This window comes from Aphelocoma coerulescens, chromosome 15 (genome assembly GCF_041296385.1).
Source record: "Aphelocoma coerulescens isolate FSJ_1873_10779 chromosome 15, UR_Acoe_1.0, whole genome shotgun sequence".
Taxonomy (NCBI): domain Eukaryota; kingdom Metazoa; phylum Chordata; class Aves; order Passeriformes; family Corvidae; genus Aphelocoma; species Aphelocoma coerulescens.
Genome location: NC_091029.1, coordinates 1,004,690 through 1,018,589, shown reverse-complemented (window position 1 = coordinate 1,018,589; position 13,900 = coordinate 1,004,690). Strand labels below are relative to the sequence as shown.

Genomic DNA, 13,900 nt, shown 5'->3' with positions numbered 1-13,900 from the left:
TGACACAGCAATATTCCAGAGTTAGACTGAGACAACAGTGCAGAAATCACCCAGGGAAAATCTATGTTTGAACTGCTGTCAGTAATGACCCTGGAACAGACAACTACTAAGATCTGCTAACTATAGCAGTGGGGAAGGCAGAAGTTTGAACTATTAAATAGAAACAACAGATAAACCCAAGGATTCAGAAAAAAGAAATGGAGTGAAATGCAGTCACACACAGTGAGACGTTTAATCATGGGGACTGACAGAATTTCAGCCATCAAGTAAGAGGTGTTCAGCCTGAAACAACAGAGCAGCAGAAAGATCTGGATACAACATTGAATCACAGGACAAATATTTGCCATTGTAGAGAACAAGCCCTGACCAACTAAACAAACCCCCCCAGAAAACAGAACCAAACCCTGGCATGCATCTTTTGTGATGGAGAACAAAACATTTCCAGGGCATAAACACTTGGACAACAATGGCAAGAGACATTATCTGGTATTCTGACATCATCTGGGATGTCTATTTTCAAGAAAGGTGACTCAAAATCAGGACTGGTGGGTGCTGAGACATATTACTGGGAGAATGGCAAGCCTCTTTTATGGTGTGAAATTTTAAGTCCTTGACCTGTCTAATTTCAGGAAGCAAGAGGATATATTTTTGAAAAGAAAATGGTTGCTGGAAATAGCACAATGATCCAAGGGTTTCTCCCTTTCTTAGGAGTAGATTTCATTTGTGATTCACTAATCATTTTGATTTAAAAAGGCTCCTTTTCAGACCTGGGTAACATTTTAATTAAATATTTGAAAACTTGCCGAATACTGTAATTGCAATTTAAAAGCTATGAATTAGGAAGGTAAAAGCTTTTATCTACTCTCTAGACATCTTTTTTCTTTTTCATAAAGCTGTCAGTGGAAGTCTTTAGAAATATTCCCTCATTGAATTGGAGTAGGACAGGCTGATGTGATCCTGCACCCCTCAGCTGCCAGGCAGAACCCAGCCCAGTCCCAACCAAAAGCAGATTCCCCCTGAAATCGATTTGTTCCTCTAAATCAGTCACAAGGGGAGAGATTCACCTTTCAGGAAAGCACTGACTTCATCCAAAAGCACCCTGACTGCCAGCTCAGATGGTGGATGGGGAGAGGAGGCTGGAACAGCCCCCAAGAGCCCATTCCAGCAGCCCACTGAGAGTTCTGGTAGCTAAGCCTGAGCTGCATACCCAGTCTCCACCAGAACATGAACAGCCCTATTTAACAGTGAAATTTTCACATACTTGTATTTACAAGGGCATTCAGACTCTAGGTATTTCTAAAATCCATCAGTGACTGCCACTGCCGTGACAGCTGATCCCTGTAATTATTAGAAATACTTTTAATACCAAAAAAGTTTCCTTTATAATAAATAGCCTCTTTACAATTGATTTTATTTATTTATCTGGTCTACTTAAAGAGCTTCTTATGCTGACGGCAAGTACAACAGTTTACTTCCTGTCAACATATTCCTTCAAGTTTTAAAAAGAACATCAGGAACAGGTTGAAACAATGAATTATCTAAAAGGAATAATGTTAAATTGTTGTTGAGGTTTTGGATACAATTTATTTAATATGACTGCCAGAAATAGGACTTCTCACAAGCCAAAATGTGTCTAATGGGTCTGAGGACAGGAGCATGTTCCTTGGCAAGAGGAGAATGGGTATAGGGTCAGCCTTGCTTTGATAATTGCTAGGACATACCAAACCAGAGCTTTTAACCACCTACCATCTTAAACATGGAGTTTGTTACATGCTATGCATTATACCAGATCTCTATTCGACAAATAAAGACCTTTACTCTTCCCAGCTGCCTTATGAACCTGACCTCTTAAAACAAATGATCCCCTGTGTTTCACACAGTCTCAGCTGGGGTGGCATTGCAAAAATGCCTGCACTGGTGTAAAAGGTTATTTCGCTCCACCACCGTCCTTCCCTGGGGATTACTGACCTCCAGGAGATGAAGGATGAGGGGATCCTTCTCCCTAACAGCTCACCCAAGTTTGTTCAAGCCCCCTCCATGAGCAGGTTACAAACAGTTCAGCCTGCCCTGTGCCCAGGACCTTTTCTGTGCAGGACAGAGCCGAGCAGGGACAGCCGCCCTCGCTGGGGCTCTGGGGACATCCAGAGCAGGGGGGACAATTCTGTGCCCCCACTGAAACCTGTGTGCTGCAAGTGGGGGCTGGGTGTTGGTCACTGGCCCTGTTAAAGCCTCTCACAAATCAGGAGTCTCTTCTCAGAGGTTTTTTCTACCTTTGATTTAAATCTCTCTCTCACCCCTCACTTGAGTGTCTTGGAGGCCGATGTTGCAGTGCTTAAGGATAATAAATAATGGGCCAAAACCAGAGACAATGGGAGCTCAGCAGCTGAAGCAAGCTGTAATTCACTGTTCACCATCCACCTGTGCCTGCTGAAGTACAGCTGGGAGGGATGGAAGGATGTCTTTGGAGTTCTTGCCTCTGCCAAGCAGACTGCAACCTCACCAAAGGGCCATTAATTAAGTCTCAAATCCCATCTAGTGTACATAATATAGTACATATAATACTCTAGTATTAACTTGCTGATTTGGAAATCTAGAAGATGTATATGGACAACAATTTATCAAAATCTGAAGGTCATGAACCTTCAACCTTTTCAAGAAATTTCTGAAGGGACACTGAGCATCCTGCATGCACTTTTTCCTGTATTATAGGAGAAAGTAAAGTTAACTCACTACTCTAATAATGAATTTATCAACCCTGGGACCAACATCTTATCCTGTGTTGCCATTATTGCAGGGACACACACTATGGAACGCCAGTATGCCATAGGAATAAAAAAAGCATTGGAGAAAAGTGAGTACAGCAGTGTCCCAACAACGGCAGCAGCAGGTGGGCATTGTCACTGGGTCCCAGTGCCAATGGGTACATCTCAAAGTTTCCATTGCAGTATTTTGTAACTCAGGAAATCAGAACATCTGAACTGGCCAATCTTTTGCTTTACAATTTACAAATCCATGACAGCGAGCAGGAAAGACTATGGGATGCAAAGGTGGTGCAGAGGCGGCATGTGCGAGTCTCTTAAAAAACCAAAGCTCTGCCTAATGGGAAAGCATTAAAATTGTTCTTTGGAAAGATTAAGCTGTAATTGAAATATTCAAGAGCACTTCTGTTTGGTGCTTCTATACAAGAAATTACATTTCTGCTAAGACCAGTAAAAAACTAACCCAAATTACCCTGTATCCAAAGCCAGAAAAATAACAACACATTATTTTCATTGTGCTTCTTTCTAAATGGAGGAGGAGAATTTTTTTTTAAATTTTATTTTAAGTTTGCAAGTTACAAGCCGGCTTTGCAAAGACCACAGGGAAAACTGAAGCATCAAACCAATCAAAGTTAGACACCTTGAAAGGTCTGCACCTGAATCATCATTTCCTCAGCACAAAGTGAACCATGACAAAGATCTGCAGGTTTGTAATACCCTGGAGTTTCTTCCCTGACACTCCAGGTAATGCAAAGAAGGTTAGAACTATTCCCAGTCTGTCAGTGATCCAGGGACTGCTGCCATTTATCTTTGCCTTCTCTCCTCCCCATTATCCCCACACCTGTTGCCTTGCAAAATGCCATCTCCTGATGACTTTATAGACTGCATGTGACCTTTGAGCACACAATTCTGTGCTGCTGGAAAATGGGCTTTTCTTCATCTTTAATGGAAATTAAGAGAGTGAGCTGATTTGTAGCAACTGCCAGCAGAATCCATTTTTGTCCTTATGAGCTATATTTTGCCACTATATCACCTGATAATAAAGCAAGCACGGATCGTGGGCACACACGAGCAGAACTGTGGTTTTCTGCCACCACTGGAACCACTGGGGAAGGAACCTTTTCTCTTTTCAATTATGTATGGAGAGAATAGAAACCCCAACATCTCAGATTACGTAAATCAGATCGTTCCACAGCCTTAACCCTCACCAGCCCAGAACTTGTGTGGCTGCACTCCAGGGCCCAGCTGAGGAAAGAGTTGGACTCGATGCCCCTTGTGGGTCCCCCCTGACCCAGAATATTCTGTGATTCTGTGAATCTCTGAAAGCCTCTCCTCTTACCAATGCACCAGCAGAGACCTCCCACTGCTCAGCAGGAGGAAGCAGCCCATGGGAAGGGCCATGCAAAGGGGTGACACGACTCTCATTTGAGAGACAGCCACAGGTACAGCTGTGAGATGCACCGTGGCAACGAAGGCATGAGCCACCACAAGAGAAAAACATGGTTTGGGTAAAACAAAGAATCACAACACCTGAGTAGTTCTGAAGTTGGTAAATATAAGTAACAAGAATAGCCAGTTCTGTGAGTCTGGAGGGGCAGAAAACACCTTCAGTATTCAGTAATGGCATAATTAACTTACTATAACCAGGCAAACATCCAGGTTACATTTTTTTAAATGCTCTGAGATTGATTTTTGTTTTTCTTTCGGCACTAAATAATAATGTGGCAGTATTTTCTGACAGATCACCTAAGAACAGAAACGAGGCCCAGCCAGACCTTACACAAGTATGCTTCATCCCCAACAACGAAGAAATGTGAAAGGGACAAAGAAGGAAACGCACAAATTTCTGTTTGTACTGGAAATTTGGGTATCTAACAGGTTTTTTTAGATAAGAACAAGGCTAAAGGATCAGGTAGTTTTCAAGCCCTGCAGTTTTCACCGTGACACAACCTGTTTGAATGCGTTTCTGGGAAACAGACAGTTGGCTACGCCCTGCATTTTATGCTCCCCAGGTAATTAAAAATGATTCAGAATTCATGCCATTCCTTTTATTTCTTTTCTCACTCTCAAATGCATATGGAGTCAGAACTCAAAACCTGGACAAACTGTCATTCAGGAAGCCTAGACCAATGTAAGAGTACTCTTGATTCATGTCAGACATGTACCACAATGAACTGAGTGTCTGGGTACAGCTCTTGCTGCATCCAGAGGGAGCTCTGAGCAATGGAAATGCTGTGAACTCAGCTTCTGCCCCCAAAAAATCAGTGCATCAGTGAAACAGCAGGACTTGGCTCCCATGGGAAGCTGTGCTCTCCCCTCAGAAGTCAGGGTCCCATTCTCAAGGTGTTTCCTTCTGCCCCTCCCTCCCCTTTCAGCTCATCATTTGCATCTGTCAGACACTGGAGCTGTAAAGCAGAACTAAAACCCCGCAAAATGCCAAACAATTCCTTACCATAGCCAAAGGGAGAACTCCTACCAGGTCCTTCTGGCTTACGTAGATCTTGGAGATTCCCAGATCAGATGTGGTGTCTCCAGGATATTCCACCTGCCAGGTGATGAGCTGGGTCTCAGGTAGGTCAGTGAGGTCTTCAATTTCAAAGTCAATCTGCATGATTTCAGAGGAAGGGCCATCCGCACTGCAGCAAAGAAAGGAAAAGAAATGTTCCCTTCACATGACTGATAAACCAGGAATATGATTGCTTTTATATTAATAAAACCTTGGATTAAGGCCCCTTCAAAGAGAGAATTTGGTGGCATGATGGATTCAATAATGAATTAATCATTTGCACTTGTCTTAAGATTTCAGGGTATTTCCCACCAATTCAAGTGGCTTAGTAACACTTTGTGACATGGGTCACTGTGCACTGCTCCATTTCATGGGTGGAGGAACACAACCAGATCAAAGGCAAAACAGAGGCTAAAACCACAGCCCAAACTGACTCCCAGACTCTCCCTCTAATGAGCACATTGCATTTCCTGCAATGAAAGCAGCACATGGACAAATCGAAAGGGAATCACTCCTTGAAACGGGAAAGCACTGCATCAAAAGTATTTTCTGTTTTTTAAAAAGAGAGGCATGGAAGAAAGGTCAAAAGCTCAGGATGGGGTCCATGAACAAGGGCAGCAGGAAGCAGAGGACTGGAAAAGTTGGAATTAATTTTTAGCTATACTGCTACCTTGCTGTGAATGTCAGTGTGAAGCTCCTTTTGTCCTTTGCTAAACTAGGAATTATAGATAATGGAGCTTGTTGTGACAGAGTTACAAAACCGGGTTGTTTCGTATCAGCCAATCCTGCCAGGACCCTTCAGCGAGAAGCACCAGAGCAGAGCGAGGCCTGACTGGGTGTGACGCTGTGGCAGCACTGGGGGTACTGGGGGCACCTTCCCGCAGCCACGGTGGCTTTATGAGCTGTCCTTCGTGGGGCCCATGGTCCGTGTCAGAGGGTACCACACAGCAGAAATGCAAAGAGGGAAAGTGGGAAAGGGAATTGATGCAATTCCTGGGAAGTTTGTTATAAAACCACTACCTGCATGGAAGTGTAGTGAAGATTCCATTGTGTGTCTTGGCCAGGTGAGCTCCTTAGGCCAGTGGCATTGAGAGAGACAAGGAAATACTCTATTTCCTGTAAAGCTGTAGAGGAATGTGGAATTTCTTAGCAGTGCACAAACCCTGGGGACACCAAGAATGACAGCTACTCCTGAGGCACTGAACACTGAACCACCTTCAGTGTTTGTGTGGAGGGGAAGGGAAAGAGCAGAATTTCTGCCTGTGGGACAATCCTCAAGGAGAGGAAGACTGGCACAGCACTGAAGTGCCATTTCTGCTGGAGAGCACAACTAGAAAAAGAGGGAACATTTCAGCAACTGATTAGAGAATCCCAAAATGCACCCAAACCGCAGCAGGTTTCCCAGCTGATGTGGAAAAAGAGCTAAAACTAAGGATACACTTTGATGAAGACCAGTTATGACAACAGCCCCAGTTTGGGACTCTTCCCTGGATACTCAGAGATTTCCGTTGTGCTGGCCAAATCCAGAGCTTTATCCAATGCTACTTCTTGAAGAGGTTGATCTGATCATCTTTAAGGTGCTAAAACTAAGGATACACTTTGATGAAGACCAGTTATGACAACAGCCCCAGTTTGGGACTCTTCCCTGGATACTCAGAGATTTCCGTTGTGCTGGCCAAATCCAGAGCTTTATCCAATGCTACTTCTTGAAGAGGTTGATCTGATCATCTTTAAGGTTTGCATTTTAGTGAATGCACTGTGTCCTTTCTTTCCTGGATGGAATTTAAAGTGAGCCTCTCTGTTTCCAAAATGGAACACATTGTGTTCAATTTCTCATTTTTTCATGTCATGAAAAAAAGGAGCACGATTTCCAAACCAGCACTGAAAGCAGTCTTATTTCATGCTGACCTAGGTAGGATCAGAAGCTGCTTTCTGCAGCTGTGACTATTGAATCTCAGTTACCTTAATTGTGTGAGCAGGAATGGGCAGTGCATTGCCTATAAATCCCTGGCAGTGAGCCTGGTCTGTACAGTGTGTTCTATCCCAGTTCCTGTGTTTAAAGAGCTAATTGAATCTTCATATAATGAACCTTGGGGCTGGGATTCTGTTCAGGGTGCCTCTCTGCATTATTGCCTTGGTGTGTGATGCTCCCTGTGCCCGGCTCTGCAGGATTGGTGCTGTCACAGGATGTGCCCTGGAACAGCAGCGAGGGACAGGGGGCACTGAGGGTGCAGTGCCAGGCTTTGGAACCACCAAAACACTGTCAAAAAAAGGCAAACCTCTTAATCTTTTCCAGGTATGTTGGAGATGAGGGGAAAAGAAGTGATTAGGACAGAGTAAAACAAAGGAGGGAGCAAAAGGCAGTGGAAAAGACAAGGAGGGAGAAGTGAAGCACATTCATAAACTACAGCTCCCACTGGCACAGCTACAGGAACCCAAAGGCACAGAAATATTTCTTTTAGTTTCTCCTTCAAAGCAGGTATTTTAATGAAGCATTTCTTGTAGCAAAACCCCACACCTTGCTACCAGCTACCAAATGCGATTTTGATAGAAATTATTTGACCTAGTTCCTCTTAAAAATACTAAACACCTCCAAAAGAGGAGATTACAAAGCACCACAAAAATCCGTAAGAATCTCATTACTGCCACTAAAGATGTGTTTAAAATGTGAAAGTATTGCATGACCTATGATCAGACCCAGGCTGTCAGCACCAGGTCAGGAACTTTGCTCAATTACTTTACTCATCACTAACTGTGTCAGCCCTCCCACGTGCAAGCCCCATGGATCTGTTTCCCAACCTACACCTTCCTAAGCTGCATTCGGCAACTGAGATTTTTCAAAACAGAAACAGGGCAAAAAGTTACCTTTCAGAAAATACAGTTAAAAAACATAAATGGAGAAATGTGGACAAGTAATGTTCACCCATGGAGTTCAGTCACATAAAAATATTTGTGGCTTTTCTGTTAAAGTCAAGGCTGCTCGTTATAACAAGGATGTTTCTGCTGGGTACTCAGGCACTGCTCCTCGAAATGATGCAGTGCCCAATCCTCCTCAAGGTGGACATCCCCTTTATGGTCCCCACAAAGCAGCAGCTTGTTGGCAGCTTGTCTCTGCTAACACTAAACCCATTACTGCTGTCCAGGGTGCAGCAACACCGCTAGGTGCAATAGGGGAGGCTACGTGGTTAGGAAGTTTAGGATGGACAAACATAAAGGTTCACAACAGCAATTCAGGCTGAGTTGAAGAGTGGTCGATGTAAAACGGTTCTTGGTGCCAATTTAAAGTCAAATCCCTCACCTGGGTGTTGCTGTTTACAGCTGAGAGTTAAACTGCAATGGAGTTCATTGCAGCTCTCCTCATGAGCAGGGTCCTGCTGAGCTCTGTGTCATGCAGACACAGCTTTAAAGCATCTCAGCCCAAACTGAAGACAAGGATGGTTTAAAAAAACCCAAAACTTCACTGGAATGGAGTAGTCAGGTCTTTCCTTCTGCCAGCCAGGACGGCACAGACAGTTTTGTGCTGTATTTCTTGATCTGCCTTTTGTTTCCCTACAAGAGATCAAGCAGCTCTTACAAATTAAGAACAATGGGAAACCCTGTCCTGTCTCTAGGGGAGTATTTCCTACCCCCACAGGGCCATCCTGCACCTGCTGCTTCTGACACATCCCTGACACAGGCAAAGTATTTTATAAAGAAGTCTCTCTTCTGCCCTTTCATCCTGGGAGTGCCTCTGAGAGGGGCTGTGCCCAAGGCCCTTGGCCAAGTGCTGATGCCTCTGCCGTGACATCACATTTCTTCAGGGACAGAACCAGCCCCTCCTTCCCAGAGATGTCACGCCCTGCAAGCCACAGCTTTCAAGGAGAGACCTTGTAAATCCAGGAACAGCTCCTGGATGCTGGCAGCGCTGCTCAGATCAAGGATCCCACTGGTGACTTGCCCAGCTGTGCTATCAGCTTTGATCTCCGTGCAATGCTCCAACACGAGACTCGTTCGGAACCTCCCCCAACGACCCCTGGAATGTTCTCACAATAAACTGCATAAAGTTTCACCACTGTCTGCAGAAGGCTGGAATGGACACGAGCAGCCTACAGCCATTAATATGCAAAATAGGATGTATCACAGGAAAGTTAATGAAAGAGCCTTCGGGAGGGAGAGAAAAGGTAATTTTATTCTCCTCTACCTCCACAAACGTGCCCAGCACATCTCCTGCAGGGCACCACAGGAGTCTGTGGCCTGAAATGCTGCATGGGCCAGGCCAAGAGGTGGAACAGCAGAGCTCAGAAAAGGAAGAAATGTGTCCAGGGACAACTGGGAAAACTTTCCAGCTTGAGAGAAGAGTGGCAGCAGCACAGCTGGCCCAAGGAGGCCTGAAGGAGTTTGTGAAAACCATTACTCCCATTTCACAGGAGAGAAAATTAAACTGAAAATTACTTTCCCATAAAAAGAGGGGATGAGATGATTTATGCACCACAAAGTGGAACAACGCTGCATTTCAGAAAGAAGGTAATTTTTGGGTAAAAGAAAGGCCACGTGCTGAGCTGTCACACAGACACAGCCCCAGGTGAGCCACAGCCAGCTCCCAGCTGTGCTGCAAGAGGGCTTGGAGCCCTGCTGGCACTGCCCTGCCCCTGCCCAGGGTCAGCACTGGCACCGAGTGTTCGACAGTCCTTCCCTGTGTGGGAGGAAACAGCATCAACCAACATGTAGGTGTAGAGATGTAGGATAAATGCACAAAAACCCAAAGCATTGGCATGTTGTAGCAAAGCTCTGTATTTTTTTAAACATTTCTTTTCTGACACAGATTCTGTTTAAAATGAAAAAAGACATCTTTTCCTATGGTATTTTCTCCAGAACGCAAACAATTTCACTAAAAGGATTTTACAAACCTTCTGTGCTCCTCTCTTCTGGAGCTGTAAGCCATTACTCCTGATATTATCACTAAACAGTACTTGTTTCCTAAGCAAAAATGAGGAGGTGGAAAGGAAATCAAAGGATCACTGGAGAATCAGCCCCTCCTCCAGAGTATTTGCTGTTTGGTACCTCCTTCCCTTCTCTCCTCAGTCCTCGAGCTCCCCTACAGCACATGGGCACTACACTTACGCTCCCCCAGAGCAGCAGATTCCCAGAAATGCCAGAACTCTTTAAATAAAGTGGATTTTATCCATTTTTTTGCAGTGCTCCTGGGAACATGCGGCCCAGCAACAAACTGTCTTCACACCTAAACAGATTTTGGGTAGGGAAAAAAGGAGGAGGAAACCAGAAGATATTAAGAGAAAAGAAATCACTGAGTGAAACATCTCCTGTACCAGAAGGAATACATTTATATATATCCATCTATATTTAAAGTAGTCAGGAGAGAATCCTGATAATCTTTCAGTTTATCTTCACCAAGAAAAGATTGTCTGTCTAGTCTTTGCTGAATTCTTAAAAAATACCCATGACTCTGGTCTCAGGAGAGAGAATACTTTCATTTGTGAGGGGGTTTTTGTTTGCCTTAAGAAGCCTTTACATCCAAGTCAAACTGTTGTGGCAGGAGGGACATTTGCATTCCTCTCCACGCCTGCCAGGGAGGCAGAGATCACATCTCTGCGGAATAAACAGCTCCTTGCAATGCAATAAACTCCTTCTGCTTGGCATGTCTGACAGCACCCTCGGAATTCTGTGCACGGGCTGTGCAAGTCAAGGATGTGGGACCCTGCAAGGAGCCCCCAGCGCTGCCACCCGAGGCAGGGACGGCGCAGACCGAGGCAGGAGCACTCTGGGTCCCGTGGGGCTGATCCAGCTGCGCTTTTCCTCGGTGCTCATCGCCTCCCAACCAGCTGGGGCTTGCCTGAAAACCTTCCCCAGGCTGGGCAGCGGGGATTTAAAGCCCCCTGTGAGAGGTGATTTAACCCCCCCTGCGAGAGGTGTGATGCTGCAAACGTCACCTGCACGTTTCAGCTCTTTTTTAGTGGTTTCTGGTGCGTTTGTTCTGTAGCTGCAGCCATCAGAACACGCTGCCCTGAGGTCTGCTGGGCAGGCCTGCTCTGAAACGCAGCACACGAACTCCTCTGCTGCCACGTGGCAAGATCTGGGATGTCTGGTACAACCTGGGAAGACAGGGCTGAGGAAAGGATGCCCTGCGGCTGGGCACCCTTTGAAGCTTCTCTGGTCACATCCTACTACCACTCACATGTACCACAAGCTAAAAGCCCTCACAATATTCTTACAGGCAAAGAGAAGCCTTTTATTTTAATGAATCCAACTGACTTTTCCTTCTGGTTTCCGAGCTAGAGTGCAATCCACAAATATTTTTCAGCTTTTTTTGCAGGAAGCTTTTATACTGGATAACAACTGCAGATCTTCCATGGACTATTTTATTCCTAAACCAGGAATTACGGTAAAAAAAATCAAATATTGCAAGAACTGACTTTAAACCTGAGTTTAAACAATCATAACAGCGTGATAGTGCCTGCCAGCAGCCGAGGGGTGGCTCAGCTCCAGAGTGTGAGCTCACCACATCCAGGTCTGTTCTCCCAGATCCAGCCAGTGGGTGGGAATCTGGCTGGCACGGCGAGCAGCATTCCCAGCCCTCCCTGGCAGTTAAAAATAACATGTCTGAGTTTACCCAAAAAGCTGGAATTTTATGAAACCAAACCCAACAATATGGTGCGATACCTGCCCCGTGTGCTGCCAGCACGCTGCCAGATCATCCTCTACACATCACCCAACCCACACAAATAATAAAAACTAAAATATTTTAGACAAGAAAGTGAGACTTGGGACTCAGACCATCCCAAGGTCAGAGAGGGCATTCTAAAACCCAATATCTGTAGCACCTGGAGTACTATGCTACAGCAAAGATCATTATTCACCACTGATATATCAAGAGAAGGTGATACATACAGCACTACATTAAAATTTCATTTTATTCATTGTCATCTTACTATTAAAAATTCAGGATAGGTAGGCTGAAAAGCCATTTTTCTTCGGGAATCACCGTATGAAGTGAAGCAACTAGCAAGAAAAATCACCAAGAAATGAGTCTGCTAATCACGTAATAAAGTTATTTTAAAAAATTGATCCATCTCTCTGGAGCTTGACATCAGTAGTGCTGGTTGAGAAATATTTGCTGAATTATTTATTTGACTTTTTTTTTTGCTATTGTCAAATAAATTATTCACTATACGATTTTCCAGCTGTTGATAGCACTTTTCCCAAATAACTCAATTCAAAAGTGAGCAAAAATTAGCAAACCTCTTAACATAATATAAATTTAAAACATAATTACCCACCGAGTCAGCATTTTGGTTCAGAACCAGGATTCTGAGCATCTCCTGACGTGGTAAACGCAGGCATCATTCACCACATTGTGCCAGGGAAGGGTAAATCAACGCTGTCTTTATTCCATCCAGTCTAATAATCATTCAATAAATTACTCCCCACAGCAGCCAGTGAACACCAGGTACCTCTGGAGCAGCCCAGTCACGAGGCACGAGCAGAACAGCCCCAGCTCCTGTGCAGGAGGCAGAGCCAAAGGGCTACGGAAATGGTTTCACTGACAGTCCAAAGAATAATTAAACCCTGCAAATACCCTGTCAATCTGGCTTTCTCTACCTGCTCTTTTTATTGTCCTCAGCACAAAAATAACAATAAATGTAAGGTAACTCCCTTATAAGTGTGATGAAACTGCAAGAGAGGAAAGCAGGCATACAGCCACAAGAGTTCATTATTAGTTGGTGAAGTTTCTACAGGACCCAGCCAGGGCTCAGACCACGCTGTGCAAGAAACCCACGGAATGTGCTGATGGTTGTCCTCACAAGGGGAGAAAGCAGCAAAATGATAACTCAATTGTCATTTTATGGGTAGGAAAACCAGGTACAAAGGCTTCAATCCAGTAACAGGTCAGCACATGTGGAAGTGAGGTGCTTGCCCAGCACTGGCAGTGCTGTGGGAATTGACACCATAACCCCCAGACCTGAGCCTTTGGATCGGTAACACTCTTGAGCATTCCAAAAAAAAGCTTTAGATATTTCATTCACATTACAATTTGGCAGACTGTTAGCACTGTCACAGTCTCCTGGAAATGAAAGAAACCTCTTTCTGAATGGCAGGAGTTGCACAAACACAGCACTGATCTGAGGGAACGAGACCCAGGATTTTCATGCTAAAAAACTCCAGAGCCAGCGCTGCAAATATTTACTGCTGTGTAATCCCAGCACACCAAATCATGAGATCAAGCACTGTGCTCAGCACACAACCCTGCAGCAAAATTCATTCCTCATCCTACAAGTATTTATCCACCTAAAAACCCCTCTTATAAATGACCAGCAAATTTACACTTGTGCATAAATGAAAGTGGGATTAGACTTGATGAATTCAGGCTGATGCCCATCTTGAGCATTTAACTTTGGAATTCCGAATGATTTTGAAATTATATCCCCTACTCATTTTTTTTTTTAAATTTAATTGTGGTATTAAATCCAGAGTGGAAGACCCGATATCCCAGCATTTAGTTCCAAGCCACGTCTCCACAGTGAGATCTGTAACGCTTTTTTTTATGCCTTGCTTATTAGTGTCCACACTGGTTTAACAAATGCAATTATATATAAAAGCTGCATTACATTCCACGAGACTCAAGCTCTCAATATATTTC

General features: G+C 44.4%; 1 protein-coding gene across 4 annotated transcripts in view; it reads right to left on the bottom strand.

Moving 5' to 3' along the window:
- The window catches only part of TMEM132D (transmembrane protein 132D), a 173,677-nt gene that overhangs the window by 78,213 nt on the left and 81,564 nt on the right, over positions 1-13,900 (bottom strand). For all 4 annotated transcript variants that reach the window (XR_011155441.1, XR_011155442.1, XR_011155443.1 and 1 more), the window contains exon 4: positions 5,212-5,395. Coding sequence is in view for 1 of the 4 variants with exons in the window: in XM_069030853.1 (XP_068886954.1) it covers positions 5,212-5,395 (184 nt within the window). In the remaining 3 variants the exon portion in view is untranslated. The remainder of the gene's footprint in view (positions 1-5,211; positions 5,396-13,900) is intronic.